At 33.9% G+C, this 24,295-nt stretch overlaps 1 protein-coding gene across 3 annotated transcripts in view; it reads left to right on the top strand.

The window, feature by feature from the left end:
* POT1 (protection of telomeres 1) overlaps positions 1-24,295 on the top strand; it is a 91,763-nt gene that overhangs the window by 9,162 nt on the left and 58,306 nt on the right. For 2 of the 3 annotated variants that reach the window (XM_046670479.1, XM_046670478.1), the window contains exons 4-7: positions 3,007-3,098; positions 15,917-16,027; positions 16,792-16,839; positions 19,089-19,203. In XM_046670479.1, the coding sequence (XP_046526435.1) occupies positions 3,007-3,098; positions 15,917-16,027; positions 16,792-16,839; positions 19,089-19,203 (366 nt within the window). The remainder of the gene's footprint in view (positions 1-3,006; positions 3,099-15,916; positions 16,028-16,791; positions 16,840-19,088; positions 19,204-24,295) is intronic. The other variant, XM_046670480.1, reaches the window with a different exon arrangement.

The following is a 24,295-nucleotide window of genomic DNA, read 5'->3' as shown; positions in this document are numbered from 1 at the left end:
CGACCCCAGAAGCAGCAGGTGTGCTCGCAGGCTGATGATCTCGGTGACAACACCTGAGAGTGCCATGACATTGTAAATAGCAAAGCACCAGCAACCCCAGAAGCACAGGCAGCACAAGGAGGGCACTGACAACGCCTCTGGCAGAGGCAGTGGAGGCCGGAAAGTGTTGCCTCTCAAATACAACCAGAAGCAGCTTGGGATCAAAGTAACCAAAGTCTTACCCAAATAAGAAAAGTGTTTACTACCACAAATGCACCAGCTAAGAATCAGCTCATCAAGCACCATGAAGAACTACAGTACCGTGGCAGAACAGAAAGAAAATGACAAGTCTCCAGAAACCAAATTTCAAGTCATGGAAGGTTACAGTCTGACTGACAGATTTCAAAATAGCTGTCATGAAGAAATAATGAGTTACCAAAAAACTCAGAAAGACAGTTTAGTGAGCTCAGGAATAAAATTAATAAACAGATGGAATACTTATCCAAAGAGATTGATTCTCTACAAACAAAAACAAATGGGGACAGCCCTTTGGCATAGTAGTTAAGTCGGGCACACTCTGCTTTGGCGGCCCAGGTTCAGATCCTGGGCATGTAGCTACACCTCTTGTCAAGCCATGTTGTGGTGGCAACCCACATACAAAATAGGGTAAGATTGGCACAGATGTTATTTCATGGCTAATTTTCCTCAAGGGAAAAAAAAAAAGGAAGACTGGCAACGGAATTTAGCTCAGAGTGAATCTTCCTCACCAAAAACAAACAAACAACAACAAAAAGCAAACAAATTCTGGAGGTGAAGCACACAATTAATGAGATGAAGAATAAAGTAGAAAGCATTGGGAATACAGCAGACCATATGGAAGAGAGAAATAACGAACTTGAAGATAGAAATCTAAAAATGATTCAGGTGGAAGAAGAGAGAACTAAGATTTAAAAAATGAAGAAATTCTATCGTTGTGTGTTCTATTGATTGACACCCCCCACCCCTGCCTCTGCACTTGTTATGTGTTGGCCTGGTTTTCCCTTTTGCATGGCTGCTAATTTTTTACTGGATACTGGACATTCAGAATTTTATATTATTGAATGTTGGATTTGTCATTCTTTAAATATTATTTGTCTTTGTTTGGGGATACATTTAATTTTCTTGGAATCAATTTGATTAGCTTTTTTTGGGTGGTCTAGAGCAGCCTTTGTTTTGGGGCTAATTTGGCCTTATCACTAAGGAAATACCTTTCTGATGATTCTACTCTATGCCTTACATATGAGGGTTCCACTCTGACTGGTCAGAACAATTCCCAGCCCTGTGTGAGTCTCAGAATTGTTCTGCCTATTCCTTTCAGGGGGTTTTTCATCTTTCTGGGATACTTTCCTCCTGTGCACTGTGCAGTTGGAGATAGTGCTCAGGTAAAGACGTGAAGGCACCCATCCTCAGATCTCCAGAACACTGTATCTGTAGTGCTCTCCTCCTTTCAGCACTCTGTCCTGCAAATTCTAGCCATGCTGGCATCCTCAAATCTAAACTCTTACGAATTCCGTGAGGCTGCTGGGGTTGGTTTGACTTTTGCCTCCATTTTCTGCTGCCTGGAAACACTCCAGGAAGTAAGCTAGGGTTATTGCTTTGTTTTCCTTCTGAAGGAGATCACTTTCCTGCATTTCATGTTGTCTAATATCTGAAAACTATTGTTTTATATATATTTCCTTAGTTTTCTAGTTGTTTTAAGACTGGAAAATAAATCTAATTTCTGTTACTCCATCATGGCCGGAAACAGACATCTGAGAATCATTTAAGATATTAAAGAAGTGTGTTATATTTTGGTTAGAAACCACTATGTTTTTGTATTTGAGGAACATTCACATTTCAATTTATGTTTATACCTGTTTTAAGGAGTTAAAGAGGTAAGTGAAAGGCAGCAATAGGTAGCTATGTGGTAGTTGTTTCATTGCTCCGTGCACTAGACCTAACAGTAGCAGATTCAGGAGTTCTCAGTCACACAAAGAAGACTGCCAGTTTTGGAAAGATTGTTCATGTACTTCATAAATGCATGAAAATCTGATATGATGGCATTTCTTGGAGTAGTTGAATGTTGGAAAGCTGATATGAGTGAGACTTTCCTCAGATGATATAATGGAATCTTAGCTTTTGGCCATGCTGCAGTGCTTACAGGAGATGACCTCTGGAGAATGAAGATTAGGAGATTCTTTCCCCAAGCCTAGAAGATACAAATGAGGTTATTTGCAGAATATTCCTTCCTTTTTTCCCAAGTAATTTTCATTTTCAAAATCACTGATAGTTCAGTCTTTAACTACACACACTCTGCACTTTTTTCTTCAGTGCCAGGGGAGTAGATTACACTTGTCTAGATTAAAACTTAATGGGGGCTGGCCCAGTTGTGTAGTGGTTGAGTTCACATGTTCCACTTCAGTGGCCCAGCCTTCACAGGTTTGGATCCTGGGCACAAACCTACACACCACTCATCAAACCACACTGTGACAGCATCCCACATACAAAATAGAGGAAGATTGGCACGAATGTTAGCTCAGGGCCCATCTTCCTCACCAAAAAACCCCCCCAAAACAAAACTTAATGACAACTGTAGATTACTAGAAGTTCAGTAAAAATGAAATATATGGGGGGTGATGATACATTATACAGTGTAAAAATTGAATAATTAGTACCTTATTCAGTTTTTTCTGATTATAAATATGGGAAAAGAAATAGAAAGTGGTCATTGTATGATGTTAATGTGATAATTACAGAAATTTATAAAAGGTATTCCAGTTGAAACTTGTTATAATTTTTAAAATGCTTAGTAGCATTCTGTACGTTGTTTTTGCAGTATTTAAGGTATTAGACTAAATTAGAAGTGAATTATAAACATTTGAATTATTCTTCATAATTACATTTTGAAGTAATTGTAGTTTTTAGAATGTAGTTGTCATCAATTTTCCTGTGTGTATAAAACTGCTGTAGCTAATAAGTGTTTCTCTCTTTGTGCGTTTTTCTCTATAGAACAAGAAAATTCAGATTCAGAGGTCAACACCATCAATGTATCATTTTTCGGAAAATTAGCAAAGGACTGTGCAAAAGTTTTCTATGAAGGGGTAAAATATTTTCATATTTCTTTATTTTAGAAGTAGATTTAGAATTATTGATGATGCTGTAATCATCCTGTAGACCTTTATTTTAGAGAGTCATTATATATTTGCAGGTACATAAAAATGATACTTAAAAAAGTGACATCTTTAAAATTGGAACAGTCCTAAAAGCTCAGTGAAACTTATCATTGACATAAAAAGGAACAATATTTCCTCTCACTTCATTTTAATTTTTAGTATTCAATAGAATATCTTACAAATATATACATTTTCTCCTCACTTAATTAAAAAATAATTCCTACTATTTAAAAAATAGTATGATTTACAACTCTCTGTATGTTTATAATATTTTCTGATAGTTGTTTTAAAAATAACGTGCCTGCTAAATCAACAAGATACTACCAAACTGAACCCAAGAGCGTATTAAAGGAGTAGACACCATGACCAAGTGGAGTTTATCCCAGGAGTACAGTTTGGTTCAACATAAGAAAATCACTGATTGTAATATATCACATTAATAGAGCAAAGGGAAAAAACAAATGATCATCTTAGTTGATGCAGAAAAGGCATGTGATAGAATCCTACACCCTTTCATAATCAAAACAATCACAACTAGGAACAGAAGGGATCTTCTTCAACGTGATAAAGGGCAATTATGAAAAACCCACAGCTAACCTCATACTGAGTGGTGGAAGACTGAAAGCTTTCCCCCTAAGATTTGGAAGAAGACAAGGATGCTCGCTTTTGTCATTTCATCAGCTGCCATTCAACATTGTACTGGAAAGTGTAGCCAGAGCAATCAAGTAAGAAGAAGAAATAAAAGACATCTAAATTGTAAAGGAAGGAGTAAAACTCTCTCGGTTCTTACATAACATGATCCTAGGTTTAAAAATCCTAAAGAATCCAGAAGAAAGATACCAGAGCTAATGAATGAATTCACCAGTGTTACAGGGTGCAAGATCAACACACAAAAATCAATAGTGTTTGTATACACCTACAATGAACAATCTGGAAAGGAAATTATGAGAACAATTCGATATATAATAGTGTCTAAAGGAATAATATACCTGGGAGTAAATTTAAACAATGAAGTGAAAGACTTGTATACTGAAAGTTAAAAAACATTGCTAAGAGAAATTAAGACCTAAATAAAGGAAAGAGGTGCATGTTCTTGGGTAGGAAGACTTAATATTGTTCAGCTGTCAATACTCCCCAAAGTGATCTATAGATTCAGTGCAACCCCTATCAAAATTCCAACAGCCTTGTCTGCAGAAATGGAAAAGTTGATCCTCAAATTCATATGGAGTTTTAAGGGGCTCTGAAAACCAAAACAATCTAGAAAAAGAATAACAAAGTGGGAGGACTCAGGCTTTGTGATTTTAAAACTTACTACAAAGACACTAATCAACACTGTGGAAATGGCATAAGGGCAGACATGTATACCAGTGGAATAGAATTAAAGGTCAAGAAGTAACCCTTATATCTATGAACAGTTGATTTTTGACAAAGGTGCCAAGTCCACTCAATGTAAAATGATACAGCCACTGTGGAAAACGGTTTGGTGGTTCTTCAAAGAGCTAAACATAGAATTATTGGATGACCCCTACTAGATATATACCCCCAAAAATTGTAAACAGAGACTCAGAACAGATATTTGTACACCAATGTGCATCACAGTGTTATTCACAATAGCCAAAAGGTGGAAACAACTCAAGTGTCCATCAGCAGATGAATGGATAAACAAGGTGCTATATATATACAATGGAATATTATTTAGCTGTAAAAAGGAATGAAATTCTGATATATCATGGATGAACCTTGAAAACATTATGCTGAGTAAAATAAGATAGACACAAAAGTACAACTATGTTATGATTCCACTTTCTATGAATATGCAGAATAGGTAAATTCACAGAGACAGAAAGTAGATTCGAGGTTACCAGAGGCTGGGGAGAGGGAATGAGGAGTTACTAGCTTAATGGTTAAAGAGGTTCTATTTGAGATGATAAAAAAGTTTTGGAAATAGTGGTGATGGTTGTACAACATTGTGATTGTAATTAATGCCACTAAGTTGTATGCTTAAAAATGGCAAGTTTTACGTTATTTTTACTTTGCTTCAATAAAAAAGAAATACATGCCTGCTATGCACTGTTTAAGTAATACAGCTGTGTATTAGAAAAAGGAAAGTCCCTTGTGATCGAAGTCCTCTAGAGCAGCACTGTCCGGTAAAACTATTACGATGTAATGATGGAAATGGTTTATATCTGTGTCGTCAGTGTGGTAGCCACTAGTCATATTTGGCTAATGAGCACTTGAAATGTGGCTGGTACAGCTGAGGGACTGAATTTTAAATTTTTCATTGTTTTAATTAACAAATTTAATTAGCCACATGTGGCCAGTTGATACTGTATTGGACAGCACATCTCTAGAGATTAACCACTGTTTGGTGTATCATCTTAAATATTTTTTTCTGCTTGTATATTAAAATAATTTAAAATTAATTTTCTTTAAGACTCTTATGACCTCTTTGATGTTAATTGGAGACCCCTATATATTTTCAAAACCAGATTGAGCAATTAACTAATATTAAGCATGTAGCTATTAAATAGATTGTTGAGTGAGCAAGAAGTCTCCAAATAGTTGTTTAGAGGTAGGCGGTACTTCTAAAATAATGTTGCTGGAATATTAGATAGATGGTTTCAATCCTTTTGATTTGTGGCTGTTACTAACAAGTAAATGGCATATGGAAAAAACTCTGGTTTCTGCAAAACCACAGAGTCCGATGAGATTGTACTTACTCTCTTTTTTCATTTACATTCATTTAATGGGTTCAGTAAAGATTTATTAAGGGTTGCCATTTTGCTAGACACTCTGCTAGGCTCTGGAGAAACAAAAAGGAGTAAGCTACAGTGCTTGACCTTATGGAGCTCATAACTCTAGTCTAATGGAAACATCACTTAATAGTGGTAACTATAGTAGAGCTATAATAGCAGCCTCAATCAACTGAATCTGCCTGGAGGATTTGGGAGGAACTTCAAATGGTAGGCAACTTTATTTTTTAGTGGGACATTTTATTTACTAGTCTTTAAACTTTTTGTTATGGAAAATTTCAAACATCCAAGTGGTGAGAGTTATATAGTGAATGTCCATGTACCCGTTATCTCACATCGCCATACAGCCTGTCTTATTTCATCTGTTTCATCATTTAATCGTTTTACTGGTATAGATTATTTTGATGCAAATATCAAGAATTATATAGTTTAAGCCATAAAAATTTCAGTATGTAAAAGAGAAAAAATTCCTAAAATTTTACGTATATGAGTGTATATTCATATACACGATGAGTACATACCACAGTGCCATTATATTACTGAAATATTAGCATCAATTTTTTAAAATCATGAAATATCAATGTAGTCATATATATACACATGCAATCTATATATGTCTTTATCTGTCTTCCTCTTTATATGTGTACACATGTAAAGACACAATTTCATTATTATCCCTAAAATAATTTAACAGTAATTCCTTTATATAATCAAATATCAAGTCAGTGTTCCAGTTTCCGTGATTATCTCATAAAGTATTTCTCAATTTGTTTTCTTCTATCAGGAGGAGACTAAAATAGGGAAATCAGTGTGGAGACTTTACAGTAATTTGAAAATTATCCTGGATGTATAAAGACCAAGACTAAAGCATTGGTGGAATTGGCATAGAATTGATTAGTTGTGCGTCTGTTTGTATATTTGTGGATTAGAGAAAAGTAGTTGTCAGTTTTTGACACAATGCTTAAGTCTGTAAGAATTCCTGAAGTTCTTAAGTTGAATTAATCCTGAACAATAATTTTTCCTAGTTTTTTCTACATTAAATAAATATTTGAATAAAAACAGCTGTCCTTGGTTCTTACCTGTTCCCTATAAATTTTGTTAATCTAGTATAGCATGTATGTCTGATGTTCATTTGACACTATGAAATGCATTACCTAGGAAGTTAAACTCTGTCACGTTGGGGAGGTAATCACCTATCAGTATGTTCTTATCCCTTAAGATTTTTTTTAAAAAGCGTTTAATTCTATGTCCTAAATTATTTAGGGAAATTTTGTGGCAGATTACTGACAGCAAAAAATACAAATTATAGTGAAATGGTTACCCCCAAAAGTCAGCTTTAACGACGGGATCCTCTTTTGTTGCTGATGTATTCAAATGAGCACATAAATATGTGGATGGTGTGGAAATTTGTGGTAAAATTTGGACCTTCTGGTTTTCTCAGGCCAGGGTATTTGTAGCTCTTCTCTTAAAAAGGCAAGTTTGAACACTATCTTGCCATCTTTTTAAAATATTTTCTCTTCATTTGTTAGCTGATGAGATCCTAGAGTCAGTATAGCATCTAGTAATGATGAATGGGTTGTGTCATTTGTCTAGTTAGGTGAATTCCTAAATAATGATGACAATGCTGGGAATGAGGAATGTGTATTTCCAGGACTGATACTCAGCTATTATGCACAGGTTAATGGCTGTGCTGGTTGAAAAATATTCGAATAATGCTGTAGAGAAAGGTGAATAGTTGTTCGGAGCTCTCCAAGACCTAGCCATATGACCCAGGGAGCCCTGATGTGAAGAAGCGCTCCCTCGCCTGCCGCCTTCCCTGCGTGCTCCCAGCCTCGAGAGGGTGGGAGAGACCTTGCCTCTCAGATAGCTAACAGAAAGTGCAGGTGTGCGATTCTCCGAGTGTTCTAATAGTTCTGGCCTACTGTAGTTTCAGAAATTGTGATGATTCATAAATAATTCAGTGGACTTGAGAAGGGGTGCTCTTTTTGCAAAACCTGCCTTTGGAGTCTAGAATAAAGATCCATTTCAAGGAAACTGTCAGAGCATCTACTTTTTTTTTCCTTGCACAAGAATTTTGGGAATAGATTGTCAAACTCAAGGTTTGTCTTTTGTGCTACAGCTTCTGTGAAGAAGGTGATAAATCAGTTAATTTTTTTCCTAATTTATAATTTGAACAAACAAAAAGAATCAGTGTAGTGGTTATGTTTTTCCCTCTCTGAAAAGCTGTTATTAAATCAGTGATATATCTTAAAATCTTTAGAATTTGAGGAAATAACATAGTTGCCATACCATTTCATGTTCTAAAACTCCTAGAACCGTTCATCAGACTATTTCTCTTGGAATGATAATTAGAATAATTTTAGATGCAATTTTTAAAATATAATTGAGATACAGTTTTATTCTAGTTGATATGGCACAGTGAAGTGTCAGAAGCAAATTTACCAAAAAAGAAGTGTTAGATCTGACAGTCTGCTTCAGGCCCTTCAGGTAGGGGAGTCCGCAGCTCTGTGTAACTCTTTTGATGAGACACTTCTTTGCGTGGCTCCAGTTAAATGCCTGTTGTCATTAATATTATTATTCCTATTATTATTTTTGCCCTTGAAGGCATAAGTTTCTTTCAGCTCAGTTAAAATAATTAATATTCATGATGACAGTTTTGAATTATTAAGAATTCAGTGTTTAAGAAGAATCGAAATCATGCCATTTTTTCAAGGAAGATAACTCTTCAGAAATGATGAGATCGAGATGGGGAAAGCATATGAATGAAAGTGAGAATATTAAGTAGTTTTAACGAGAAGATTCACTTATTTAGAAAGATAAGTTACATATCGTTTTTCTTTTGAACTAGAAAATAATTCATTACAATACTTTGTCGAGATAGGGGAAAAGGAAAAAAATAGTTTAATTTGCATGTGAATACTTATAACAGATATTTTCTCTGACTCCCCATCCTTCCAAAAAAACCATACAAACAAATGCTGTTAACAGCTTCCTTCCTCATTCTTCAGGCTGCTAGGTATACAGAGGTAAGTTTTGCCCTAATATGTTGAATTAGTAATATTTAGTTTTCATGGATTATAGAATGTATGAAATATACATGAAATGTAGTTTCATGTTCTTATTTCACATGAACTTTTTCCTTTCTGTAAAGACATACACTTTTAACATTTCAGAGATTTCAAGGACTTGGGCCAGGAAATTTTAATGTACTTCCTTTCAGCTTGCTCAGATCATTAAAGGTGCCTTTCCTTTCCTTCTCTGCTGATTTTTTTTTATTAAGTAAGACATTAAATGGTCTACTTCAAATTCCTGTTGGGGAGAAAAGGCCGTTCTAATGCATGATCAGGAAGAAGCTCTAGTCTTCTGTTTTAAGGGTCAATTAGCTCTAAAACTGAAGCCTATTTCATTTTTTGTGATAGGACCTGTAGTTTGTAGATGAAGATGAGTATCCTAGGGTGGAGGGGTCTCCAGCGAACCCCCAGCAGTGTTTACATTGGCAAAAGGAGTTCTTGTACCAACCAAAAGTGTATGTATTTTTTTTTTTTTTTTTCCTGAGGAGGCCATCTGTAACTCTTGTATCCTTCTCAGAGAGATCCATGAACCCACGATCATTGAGAACTGGTTTTTAAGGACAGAATTTCATATGATTCTATCATGGTTTGTAGTTAAGTTCATATTGAGCTCCTAGAGTCATTAGCTCTGTGCCCACGTTATACAGAAACAATAATAATTTGATACTAGAAATTGGTAACTTATAGAAATCTCGAGTCATTTTTAGGAAAAACATTCATATTCATGAAAGTGAAGTGCTAATGTGAATTCAATATTTTAAGCTCTCTTGGAGAATTTTTGAAACGTTTTTAAAAACAACACAAAAGTATCTTTGAGGGAAGTATTCTAGGTAGAGTTGGTATGAAAGCAGAGTGTGTGTGTATTTTATTTATTACACAGAGATTTTTAAATTTATTTTACCTAAGTGCATGGATCTTTTTTATCTTATACTTTCTTCCTCCTCATTACTCCTGGGGTGTGTCTGACTGTCCACGTGTGTGTGCATATGCACATGTGTGTTAAGTTTTTGGGGAGGTTCATAACTTTTAAAGAGATTTTCTGGCTAGCATGTTTGGATGTTTTGAAATGGAAGGATATCAAGAGATTGTAAATTCTAATTTCTAGTGATTTAAAGAACTCTGTTTTGTTTCCTATCCTTTGTTTATTTTAAATAGTTCTATAGCAGATGGTACAGGCTATATGTAAAAGGCTGTTAGGCAGATTTTGCTTAAGAAATAGGTAGTAGAAAACATTGTTTTACAAACATTTATTGTAGCTAGCTCCTAATGTTTAACCAGTTCTTATCCTAATCTTTTCCTAAAAATATTATATTACATTTGTGTGGAATTTTACAGATGCAAAGTGCTTCCATAGATGTTTATCATTTGAGCCTTTAGTGACCCCTGTGATGATGATCATTAGGACTCTTATGAAGGTAACCATTCTAAGGCCAAGGTTTATTATAGGACTTATAAGCAAAGAAACTATCTCCTCAGCTATATTCTTTTCCTGCCTCAGAAGGTATTGTGGACTTGAATTAGGTCTTGCAAATATTGGCTTAGAAGATTTTGTTCCTCTTATGTGGTCATGGCCTTAAAAACATTCAGTGTGGAAGGGTGTAACCCGAAAAGCTAAAGCTGCCCCACTCCCTGTGAGCCCACTCCCATTGTCTATTCCCATCGTTGTATAAAACCACTGCTATGCTTTTGTTTTTGTATCTTTCCAGCTTTTATATATATGTATCTTTATGTATACTTATGTATGTGTGTATATATGCATGTGTGTGTGTATATATATATATAAGCTTATATATGTACACTTTTGACCAGATGACTTTATACTATCCATGTTTGTAAATTGCTTTATTTTACAAAATATCTTGGACATCATAGGGTTTTAAAAATAAATACATGGTATTGAATATTAGGGATCTGTTTGCTTATATTTTAAATACATTTTCATCTTTATCCTTTAAGATTCTTATGTTTATTAAATTACTTGAGAAACAATATAAAAAGGTTGTAATATAATGAATTAGCAAAACATATACAATATATTAGATATTAGTATTTTACCTAATCGACATATGAAAAGTGTTTTCTGCTATTGAAGTATATTTTAGATAGGTATTCATTAAAATACAATAGAACTATACTAATTCTAATTAGTACTTGTCAGATAATAGAGAATGTTAATAATGGTACGTCAAGGTTTCTCGCTTTTAAAATATGGTGAGAAAACTGAGGTCACAATTAACTTTAAATTCTTTCTGGGTTTAAAATCCATGAATGCTAATCATTTGGGAGGTCCAATTAGGTTATTTATTTTAGACTTTATAATATTAGGGTTAAAGATTAAAGGTAAGGTTACAATCAAAGGTAAAACTTTTTGCATAAAATAATTTTCTAATTTAATTCTTGCACCTTTCTTCTTTGTCACTTGCTTGTTTCCTTAAGGTTAGCTCTATATTTGAAAATGAAAAACAATCCTAAAACATTAAAATGAATTTTAACCAAATTTTAATTCTTGCTTTGCTAGACTAGTGATACAGTTTGCAGGAATACGTATGCTCTGATTGACTCTTCCTCTGTGTGAGGCATTTTTTTCAGTTTAGCTTTCATTTAAAGTAAGATTTAGCTTTTAATATGTGCATATTAAGTATGAGGAAAGACTTTTCCAAAGTATTTTGAAAGTTTTAAAAAATATTTTATCACAAACCTGGGAAAATTATAGACAGTTATTAATACATTTTTTCCCATCCCTGTGAAGATTTAGTTCTGAAAGAGGACGTAGAGCAGTGCCTGTCTTAGAAGTCAGGAGATCTGCGTCTTGCTTTGATCTACAAGTAATTAGCTGTGTGTGACCTTAGACTGCTCATCTATCCTCTCTGGCCCTTCTTTTCTTTTTTTTTTTGAGGAAGATTAGCCCTCAGCTAACTGCTGCCGATCCTCCTCTTTTTGCTGAGGAAGACTGGCCGTGAGCTCACATCCATGCCCATCTTCCTCTACTTTATATGTGGGATGCCTACCACAGCATGGCTTGCCAAGCAGTGCCATGTCCGCACCCGGGATCCAAACCAGCGAACCCGGTCTGCCGAAGCAGAATGTGCGAACTTAACCTCTGTGCCACCGGGCCGGCCCCTCGTCCTTATTTTCTTATCTGAAAAATGAAGGTGTTTGATTACATGATCTCTCAGGTCCTTTTCAGTTCTAAAATGCTAAGATTCTGTGAAGTAAGTTTTGTAGTAGAGCAGTTTATTTAAGATCGAATGCAGGAATAGTACACATATATGTGAGTGTTCATATGTTTGACTATTCATTTGGTTCTCCAAACACTTGTTGAGCGTTTTCTGTCTTCTCATCATGAAACAGTGTTCAGTGGGGAAGACTGGAATTAAACGACTATCATGGAATTAATTTTTTATCTAGTTGTGATATATAACCAAGAAGATTGAGTGGCAGAACGAGAAAGGAAGCAGAAAGAAAGAGCACAGGGGCATGGGAGACTGGATGAGTGAGAGAGACCAGCATATGCAGAGGCCTTGAGGGAGGATTCGGGTATGCTAAAGAATTATGAGAGGGCGGGATTCTGGAGTGAGTCAGGCAGTATGTGGCTGTGAGATGGGTGGGCATCAGATAATATAGTGATTTGTAGGCCATTTAAAGATTGTGATTTTTATGCTAATATTTCATATATTACTTCAGGTTATTTCCTTGATGTTGCATGATCCAGTAAATGCTAATACCCATGAAATAAATTTTTTATATTAGAGAAAGATTTTCTGTCAATCACTGCACTATTGATGACTATCAGAACCCTGGCTTCTCCCTGTACCCTTCACTCTTTAACAGTGTTTTAAAATATAATCTAACAAGATTTGCAAGGTCAGTATATTAAAAATTACTTAATGCCTGTTAAAGTCAGATAAGTGTTTTTCTTTTTGGATTATCAATTGTTTCATATTTTCTGTGCCCTTAACCCACTCATTAAGTGTAATGACTTGAGAATTTTTCATATCTTATCTGTTAGAAATTAGCAAATTTATACAGTAGTCTTGTGGTTTACATTTTTGTTGTTCACCTATTGATTTGCTGCTTATTTCACCACTGATTGTGCTCTTTATTAGGAGCTATTAACATGTGAAAATCATATTTGTTAATACGCAAATAAGCTGTTTTTGTTTTCTTTTTAAGTTAATTGTTGATTTTTAAAGAACACTTCTTTATGTTAAAAAGACCTGTACTGATTTCATTCATTCTCAGGCTAGGTTGCTAATACTTTTTTCAGCAGATTGAGATAAACACCTACTGTGGTATATTCTGATATACACTCTTAGCACTGAACTGTGTAATTCCCATTCTTGTTTGAATGGCTTCAGTATGTTCTTCTAAGAAGCTTAGAACTTAGAACAATACTTATTAAATCTCATTTTCAACTCAATCTAATGAGTGTTTGTCCAAACTAATACTGCCTATTATAAATCTGTATATTTGAATTAATTTAAAAGCCATTATCATTTGTAAATTCATGGGACCTGAATCCTAAGAGCCATTCATTTTTTCCCTTCTTGTTTAGATTTGTTCTTTAATTTTTACCAGTATTAATTAATTTATTCAACAGATATTTGTTGACCACTGACTATGAACAGAGGACTCCGCTGGTCACTCGTATGGAATACACAGATAGATGAGACCTTATTCTCAGTCTCAAGGATCTTACAGAGTTTTAAGAGCATTAAAAACATTAAGAAAAGTTTATAAATAACATGCAAAGTGAAAAATATTAAAATGCTGCATAGGAGAGCTCAGAGGAAGGAGGGAGAGAGACAACCCAAAATAGACCTCACGAGGGAGAAGCGTTTATAGTCCCGACTTTAAAAGATAGAGTCAGATATGTGCGAAAGTGAAAAATGCTATGTGTTATTAGTGGGGATTCAGAATAAGCAGAGAATGTACGTGGAAAAGCACTAGGTATATAAGAGAATCTGATCTGTATGGCACTGAATGAAAGTGTATGGAGATAAAACAAGCAAGGTCAGTGAGGTCCTTCAATACAATTTTTGTATTTTCAAATGTAAGTTCATGTTTATAAATACAATAAATTAAACACGTTATTTTTCTTTTCTTAAAAAATATTTTTGGTTTTATGTCCATGTTGCTGAATGTGTGCTAGAGGGAAAGTTGTAGCTGTTTACCGACTTGTGTTGCTAATGTTAAAATAGAATAGCCTTTTGAAATATTTTTTCCTATGGATGTTGATGTCAAGCTTTTAGTGATCTATTCTCTATTTAAAATGTTTTCTTCATCATAAAAGAAATGCTCATTATTCTAAATGTTTCGATTATACAGAAAAACAGAAAGAAAAATGTCCATCTGTTCCCCTAACACTTGCAGTTAGTGTATTACTTTCCACATAATATTTATGTTTAAGACGCTTTTAAATAAAATATAAAATAACATGAGGTAGGTTATTTTTTGTGCTTTTAAGAGAATTTAGAACTAATGACTTCCCAACTTCTGTTTATCTTGCTGTGTTAGTTTGATTAAGCAACTTTAAATCTTTGACTAAAATCTTACGTGTTCATTTAAGTCAGAATATATTGATCCGAGGTAAATTGAAGACATTGCTTATTTTTCAATTTTTAAAAGTAATTTATTCCAGAAGCAATCTTACTGTTTATTTTATTTCCCTTTAAAACTGCCTAAAACGTGATAGGAACAGAAAATCTTCAGTGAGAAGGAAAATTTTCTCCCATTTAACTATGAAGAGTTGTGGTTATTTAGCATTATCAGCACAGACACAATTATGTTTGCAGTCTCACCTGAAGAAAAAAAATGCGGAAATGTGCAGAGCTAAAGTATCTGTTTAGGGCCAGAGATTTTAGAAAGGCAGTATAAATATAAGAGCCTTCTTTTGATTCACTGACAGTTTTGTTCCTGGAGAGCCTAGGCTGTGCCAAGCCTGTAAATACAGAGCAGAGTAAGACATGACCTGTCGTCAGGGTGCTCACAGCCGCCTTAATGGATCTGAATAGAGCATCCTGGGCATTGACACCAGATCTTTGTATATGCAAAGCAAAAGTCAGTAACGCAAAAGACTTCCACTTGGTAGAAATTAAGATTATTGAATGAAGCTGCCTAAAGCCCAGGAATTTTCGTGTATCTTAAGATTTTTGTATAAAATTAGAGTAAGATAAAAAATATATATAACGCAGCAAGACAAAACTCGTTGAGTTTGTATGTTTCAGTATTTGGAAAATAAGAAAAGTGAGATTTAACTAAAGAACAAGAGAGGCAGGAATAAATAGAGAATGGCTGCTTACTACTACTATAAACCTAAGTAGGAAGAAAATATCTCTGTTCTTATTAGTATATAAATGGAAATGTCTTATTTATGTCTCATGCCCTGGATTTTTTTCTTTTTATTAATTTTATTGTGGTAACTGATTTAGAACTCATGCCTTGTATATGTACATATCATAACCTTATAATGATGTGGAGTTTTTGCACTAATGACATGTTTTTCTCAATGTAGTCTCTCAACTCTGAGATTTGGTTTTGTTTAAATTCCATTCTTATACTGTTGGATCATCTGTTATCTCTCCATTGTGCTTACTCATGCAAACTTACTTGCATAAACTGAGATAAACATCGATTTTTGAAGTCCCACTAAATAAAATTTTCGAAGTGATTTAGTTAGTGTTTTCCTGGCCCGTGAAGTGATGGGGCATTATGCTCATCCTAGGCTACATTGATAAATACCCTTGCAGAGGAGGTGGTAGTCTCAATCTTATATTCAGAAAGCATTAAACAAGATTAGGCTAACTAGTTTTCCATTTTATAGCGGTGATTCCTATTTTTAAATAGTAATAAAAATCAGGATTTATATGGCATTCAGAATGATAGATATTTTGATGATTAAAAACTGTCTTTTGCTCTGTAGGACACTATTGCAGTGGCTGGATTTATTGTTTTTTCGGCATCATCTACAAGCAGAGATGGTAAACAATCCTTACTTTTGAAAGCATTTGAAGACGTTAAATCAACTGTTTATGTAAGTATAACTTTTAGCCTCTAATCATATTATGGTTTTATTGAACAAAAGTGATGGAATAGAAGTAGTTTTTCTGTAAATCTGCAGATAAACTATTTAGTCTGACTGAATTATTCACTTGAGTATTTGAAGTTTAAAAAATAGAAATTCTTTTCTTGGCTTTATGTTTAGAATGACTCCAGGTAGAAAAGAAAGATACCTTAAAGATATTTGTTAATGAAATTTTAAAAACTTCACAGACACTCTAGACCTGATCTTGTTTCTTTCGGTGATACTGTCAGCTTCTTTTGATGATTTACTTGATTTCGTTTTAAATTGGTCAAGTGCCCCTTTTTAGGTAAAACTGATTTCCTCCTGTTTTCTTCTTTATGAAGGTATTCATCTTTTCCCTCCTTCTTCACCCCCCACACATGTACACACACATTTGGAGACCACCTCTTTGGTCAAGGCTGTCAGGTAGAGAAGTAGAGTTGGGCTAAGTCATATGCAGGCCAGCCTCTGCCTGTTTGTTTCTGATAGACACAGAGGCATTCTATGGGCTAGTGTGGTGGTCCTATGATATTAAAATTAATGAATTAGACCGATGCTTAGCTTAGACAACTTTGCACATGTCACTGTTAATTTGTAAGCCATAACTTCATGCCATTCTAGTGAATTTGAATATTCTACGGTTAGAAGTATAATTTTACTATAATTAATAATTAAGTTTGTAATCACATTGGAGGTCATTTGTATATAAATAAGCCCTTTCTTTTTTTTTTCAGGTTTATGTTAAATCTGTGAAAGATTTTTCTTCAGAATCAATGTCTTTGGTAAGATGATATTCAGTTTGAGTTAGAATATGTGCACAGAACCCTACACATACACGCGTATATAGATACACACATATATGTATAAATATATATATACATAAAAATATATATATTTTTGGTCCACTTTATAGTCTGCTTTTGAAATAGTATCAGTACCATGAGAAAACATAATCTCTACTTTTTTGGTATCTGATAATGTTGCAGTTGAGTTATATATTTACCTAGTAATTGCTATTTGGTTATTCTCTGGTCTGGAATATCTGCTGATATTTTGCCTGAGCTACATATACAAGAAAATTAAAATGGAAAAAAAGTTTTACTGTATGAGGACACTTGAATTTTTACTAGTTTTAAACCTCAGGCAAATTTATTTCTATTTTTTTTCCTGCTTTTTCTCCCCAAATACCCCCAGTACCTAGTTGTGTGTTCTAGTTGTGAGTGCCTCTAGTTGTGGCGTGTAGGGCGCCACCTCAGCATGGCCTGATGAGCGGTACCTTGTGCACGCCCAGGATCTGAACCGGCGAAACCCCGGGCTGCTGGAGCAGAGTGCACGAACTTAACCATTGCACCACGGAGCCGGCTCCTGTTTCTATTTTTTTCATTCCCTTGTATTTAAACAGATTATTATGTGGTGAATTGTGATTTGACAAAGTTTATCATTTTAAACAAAGAAGTTTTATAGTTAGACATTTTGCTTTTCTTCGTTTTTTTACCACTTTTTTCAGTGTTAAAAAAGAAATTTGATCTCATAGCAATAGGAAGGTTCCCATTTTTACAGGTGAGTTGCTATAGCTGAGTGAAAATGGAAAGAAGATAATCTATGGATAAAGTGTAAGGTTAAGTTTATGTTGTATATGTGTTCTTAAACCTTTAGTTTCTAATGGACAGACAGAATTTAGGGACATTGTTTCTAGTTGGCAATGACTATGGGATACTGATTTTAAATTCTGAATAATGGTATAATAGTGTAATTAAATAATATAATACATTATATAATATAATGTAATTAAATGGTATAGTAGTTTAATTAAAATTTGTTATTTAGGAAAGCTGTAACCAATGAAAGGATTGATGTAATTTTTAAAAAATGTGAATTAGCCCCAAGTGTTAGTATTTCTCAAAATTGGTATAGATTGGTCAACTTCAAATATTTGATATATCTATGAACTCTTCAAAAAGACAGAAATAAACCAAAGAGCCTCTGAACTTGGCAAAAATGGTTTTTCGTAAAGTTCAGGTATTTTGAACTATTAGAATATAACTTAGCTGCTGTGCACACATACTGGCTGATTTACATGGAAAGCCAACTTATAATAAAGAAGATGTTTGTTGATTGTGAATTAACAAGTACGTAACTTGGATGACCATAATGGTTAGGGTCATTGCGCTGTACTGGCCTTTCCCATTCATCTCTACTTTAGGGAGATACTTATTAAGATAGTATATTAGGTCCGGTTATTTTGTCACTGAGTTCACATCTTCTCTTTTCTGTCCCATATGCTGACCATTATTCTTTCATCATTGGTGAACTGCAACTTTTTTTTCCTATCAAGGTTTGATGAGATTTCTAAGTCCTGCCTGCTTGTGTTTGACCTGAGGGATCAGCTTCTTTGAAAGAGCCAATTAATTCATTTTGATTTGATCTTTAAAATTTTAACTCTTAGTGTGAAAGGAAACTTTGTTTCCAGTTGTTGGGTTGGGTGGGTGATGGGGCCAGATAGCTGAACCCTTTTAGGATTGTTTAACTAATACACAGACATATCCTTGTAAATCACTTTCCCTTCTCTTACCAAACTCATGCATAGTTATTTCAGAAAACTTGTCTTTTCTCTTATTACCATTTTTAATGTCTTTATACTATTTATAAGTCAAAACCTGGCTTTATTTTGACCTAAACAAAATCTTTATAGCACTATAGGAAAAAAAAAGAAATATATACCATAAGTTTTGAAGTCATCTTGGTTAAGGTTAAAAACCAGCACCAAAACCTCTTAAACTGCATTTCTTATAATTGTGTACAAATTACACCTTTTATAATCAGCGTTACTTCAAGGAAAAACTAGTTGATTTGTATAGTAACCTTTATTAGCTATACATTTCATTTTTTTTGCAGGCTATAGTGTCCTTTTAGACACTTAGAAGGAAAAAATGCACTTAAATGGATTTGCTAATTTATAAACTTGATCATAACATGATTCTAAAATGTAAATATTTAATATTGATATATTCACTGTCTTCTCTTTCTTTAGGTTCCAGCAACACATTATGTCTATACACCCCTGAATCAACTTAAGAGTGGTACGATTGTCAATGTCTATGGTGTTGTGAAGTTCTTTAAGCCTCCATATCTAAGCAAAGGAACTGGTAGGTATTAAAATTGGTAGAGATTTTAATGGACTGGAACTACTTTATTGGTTTCAAGAACACAGCTCCTTCACTGCCCTAAGTCTTAGAAGCTTACTTCTGATTTATAATTGCCAGACAACACTAATGCATATTTTTTGGCCATTTTTATTTATGAAATAAGTATAGTCTTTAGATTCTGAAAAACAAATGAAGAAAAGGATGTTAAACAGCAGCATGACAGCATTTGAATGTATAAAATAGGCTAGAAAAGGTAAATATATAGACAAATACAGAGTACTATAATACTGTAATGATGGTATGTAAATCACTTTTAATTCTGGTATAGATGGTAAAAGACAAAAGTATAAAAAAATAACTACTTGTAAACATCTGTTAGTGGATACACGATATAAAAAGATATAAATAGTGACATCAAGAACAAAGTGTGGGTTTGGGGGTAATAAAAGTGTAGAGTTTTTGTTTGCGATAAAAGTTAATGTTTTTCAGCTTAAGATAAATTGTTATAACTATAAGATGTTTTATGTAAACTCTGTGGTAACCACAAAGAAAATACCTATAGACGGTATTCACAAAAAAATGAGGAAGGAATCAGTATTTCACTACAAAAACATCAACAAAACACAAAGGAAGACCTTAAGAGAGGAAGTAAAGGACAAAAGAGCTACAGGGCAGACAGAAAACAATGAACAAAATGGCAACAGTAAGTCCTTCCCTATCAGTCATTACTTTAAATGGAAAGGATTAAACACTCCAGTGAAAAGACGTAGTACTTGGGTTGTTTGTAAAGATAAGTAAAAAGTATAACCTATTAATTCTACATAATAATGTAAGCTTTTAAACACATACAAAGAATGAATCAAAAAACTTGAATTTCAGTTTTCTGTCATTTATATAGTGGACAGACAACACACTTTCACCTTGGTTTAATTCAGTTTAACTAAATTTAACATTTATCACTCTATTTAATCTAATATAAAACAACGTTTTTTGCAAAAGGCATCGTTATTTTATGACTTTTAAGAAAAGTGCTGCCAGTTAAGCTCTGCTTCACTGTCACTTGTGAGATGTAGCCATCTTTTAGAGGCGTTAAAAATGTGAAACATTGGTGGTGTTGCGTCTTTATCTTCTGCAGACCAGGAGCTATGGCTCATGCTGGGAACACAAAGATGTTCTCATTGAGTTCATATTTTTATTATTATATTTATTAAAGTATACAGATTCAAATTTTATTGTGGAATAAGCTCAAAGTATATTCTTTAGGGGAGTGGATGGGGGGAAAAATCTTATTTTCCTGTGGTCAGAATATTTTGTTAATGTATAATGTAAAGACTTCGTCTATGTGAAAATAACTGTCTGAAGACTATTAAATCTAGAGATGAGAAGTTTGAAATAGGTGGTAACTAAGTCTGAAACCACAAAGATGTTTGTGGTTTCTGTTTTCAAACCCTGATGATTTCTGTTGTTTTAGCAGAAAGGAAAACATTAAACATGAAGGTTGAAGCAGAGAAATTTTTGTTTAAATATGTATTTCTCAAATGTTTTCATTTGACTTTACTTTTTCCAAAAATCTACATTCCCCGCCCCGTTCATACCATTCAACATACACTTGCATACTTTCACCTTAGTAGTTATTTCTCATCATCAGATTTTTCCCCCTGAATCTTGCATGTGCCCATTCTGGGAATTCACTATAAAGGTGTGATCACTGTGACCCTCTTCTTGTTGCAAGTGTTGTGTGACTGGCTTTAATTGACTTGCCAAATCTACATTACTGTTAATAATGTCCACCTAACTTGGTGGAAGATAAAATTTAAAAATATTTTTTGCATTTAATATGTTGCTAATTCTTGTCATTGAAAGTGTTTAGCAAATTAATTCAAAAATATATTATTTTTAAAAGTGGCAATGACTGAATATTAATTTTAAGTTATTCGACAGCATAATCATGTTTTATTCTGACACCATTACTAAATTATGTGTGTATAATGAAAGCACTGGGGAACTGTAATATTTGTTATATATTCATATTTATCTTATGTCTCTAGCAGATATGTTTATTGGATCCAGTCCCTTAATAAAAAAATTCATGAGTAGTAATAAGCCCTCTGTTATCATAAAAATAATGTTTCTGTATTTCTTCTGAGATACTAAATTAAAGTGAATGTCATCAATTTTATCTGAACATATTCATTGAAACTGTAAAATGTATTTTTAAGATAGAGTGAGATGTCTTTACTACTAGCCGGATGGTGAAGTTTTAAAACTGTCTTACAACTTTAGTTACACTTACGTTTTTATTTCTGTTGATAGAACTCGTCCTTCCCCATGCTGCAGGAGAGTCAGATAGCACTGATTTTTGTGTTCAGGAAAGGATCAGCTTAAATGTACAGGGACAATCCACAGCTGTGCCTTTTTTGTATTACAGAAAGCTCCGTTATTTTGCAAATACAGGGCCACGATGTAAATATCACATCCGGATGTATGTAACTAGTTATATGGAGGAAGATTACTTTTGTGCAACTCAAATTTAGGTAGAAGGAGAAAAGTTTATTATCATTAGGTAGAATTTTTCATAAAAATTTGTTTCATAAATGTTAAATTCAATGTGGTAGAGGCTTTTGGTGCAATTTAGCATCTTTACTTCTTGACTAAAATTTTTCTTGAAGACTTTCCTCTCATCCTCAGTAGTAATGATTACATTCTGGTAATATTTTTGTAATATTCTGTAATATTACATCCTGGTAATATTTTGGGTTTGTGTGAGTAATTGTGGTAGCAAATGCTTTATTTCCCAAGCTTTCTGTTTGGTCTCTTGGAGGACTTATAGGTTGCACTTTGCAAAAGTCTCAGTCTTGCTGTTAAAAGAACTGCAGATGCTCACATTCCTATTCAGTCGTGAAAAGATCATCATGAAAACTGAGAATTTATCCAAGATTATGGAGACAACATATATTAAAAGATCATTGTATCATCAAAATTTATTTTGCTGAGGACTCATTAGGCGTAAAGACATGGCCTCTTTCTATAGGAAGATGAGGGCATTGCTGCCTTCTTAGGATTTTGAGATATTATAGTAGTTGTCATCTCTGAAAGTCTCATGTTTGCTTTTGCTTTGGAGAGCTGGCTAGATGGAGTTAGAAGTGTGGTTTTTTTCCTTGCACAGAAAACATTGATCATATTTGCTTAGATAAGATGTAAAGAAGTTTAATTTTAGCTTTATCTCAGATTTTAAGAAATAGCTTAATTTTTTTTTAAACTTGAGACACATTTACTCTGTTCTTATTGCCTGTTCTTGCTAAATAAGATAAGTGTGTGTAGGCCATGAAACATTTCAAGTCTTGATAATAGTATATGGTTCATGCTTGCTTGTCTAATATCATAATGCCTGCTCACTCGATGAGCCAGTGGGAAGAGTAAAGGGAACCGTATTGTGCTTATTCTTCTAATATTTAGTCCACAGAAGGAAGAGAACAGTCAAAATACTCATATCATCATTTTTTGTTCTCTTCTTTTTATTCTCTCTCCAAATTTTGAGTCCCTAGAGGTCCCAACCTTTTTGTGCCCCATAATGTGGTGCATCACCTGTGGTTCCCCAGCTTGCCTCAGCAATGCTTTGTGGTCCTAAATTGTTTTTCATACCTTGCCTCCCATTCAAATTCTCCATTTTAGAAAAACAGTTTGATTAAACTGAGCAGTTTTGGATGTTACAGTGTTTCTAGAAGAGAGCTTTCTCTTGCTGTTCATCATCTTATAAAAGGATACCTCCTGTTTGAGCCACTTCACTGAGAATTATCATCAAATTTCTTAGAGTAGTATCCAAAACGGTGGACTTCTGAGATCCTGCATCTGTTTTACTACTTTTAGTTCTTGGGATGTGGTGCTAGGATATAGGACCCTAGGATTTTTTCTTTTCTTTTCCTTTTCTGTAATCCTAGAATGCTATTTTTGGCTGTGTAAAAATATTATTTTCACTTATGAGAATAACTTGCCTTTTATGCATTAAAGTCATGTAGCATGATTGAATATGTTTGGTTTGTATGAGTAATATTGGTTGCGTGTTAAATGATTATGTGGTTATTGTCTTTTAATTTTTTGAAGTGTAACAATAAACTGCATTTTCCACATTAAAATCGTTGAAAAAATTTATTAATTACTGAATAATTAATGACTCATTAATATGTCGTAAGAGCCAGAGCTTTCTGGTTCATCAAAGAGAGTAAAGCATCTAGCACAATGCGAAATTATATGTAATATTTCATTACCTAAAGAGAAACTCTGTTCTAAAACACATATTGTTCATCCCTCCTGCACCCCAACATGCCTCTGGGTTAGAAGCTGCCCTATATGCTCCCAAAGTACTTGTTACCACACTCCTCACTGCAAAATTAATTATCTATTTGACTCTAGCTTCTCTCCCTGCTCTATAGCGTTTAGCTTAATCTTTAGTGTGTATCAGTATTCATCGGTATTTAATGGGTGAATGAGTTAACATTTAGCTCAAATATCTTTATCTGTTTCTGTAGTTATTTGGATAATTATGGAAAAATTTTAATAAAAACTCTGAACGTAATGTTGTTACATTAGAAAATGCAGGTTTATCTTTCACTACCTTACTTTTTCCTAAAATTCTGGTAAGAGAGTCAGTGTTTTGGGGCTTATCAACTCCATCTTTCTTGGGGAAACAAATTTAATAAGCAGACCATTCTTCTAGTTGAGTTACATTAACCTTTACAATGTTATCTTCAATTTGTGATAAGTTTTGGATCAAAATAAATGTCTAAACTTTGAATGTGTCAGTATAATTTTTCAATTCCATATTCAAGGAAATAGGGCATACTGAATTTTGAGTAATATCATCTACAGGCTATTAATTAAGGGAGAAAGGATCTGGTGTGTGTATTTAAACTCTTTACATTCAAGTTACATTAGAAAAAAATTTTAAAACTGTATACAAAGTAGAAAGTGGTATGCGCTGTGAGAAAAGATAAACTGCAATAGAGAGTTCAGAAAGGGGAGGTTGCTTGTAGTTGTGGGAATCTGAGAAGGCGTTTTAGTGAAGGGCCTGCTTGAATATGCAGTGCTTTTAAGA

The sequence above is a fragment of the Equus quagga genome, chromosome 8 (genome assembly GCF_021613505.1).
Source record: "Equus quagga isolate Etosha38 chromosome 8, UCLA_HA_Equagga_1.0, whole genome shotgun sequence".
In the NCBI taxonomy this organism is placed as follows: Eukaryota; Metazoa; Chordata; class Mammalia; order Perissodactyla; family Equidae; genus Equus; species Equus quagga.
The sequence above is the reverse complement of the archived record's forward strand: the minus strand, read 5'-3'. Positions and strand labels throughout refer to the sequence as shown.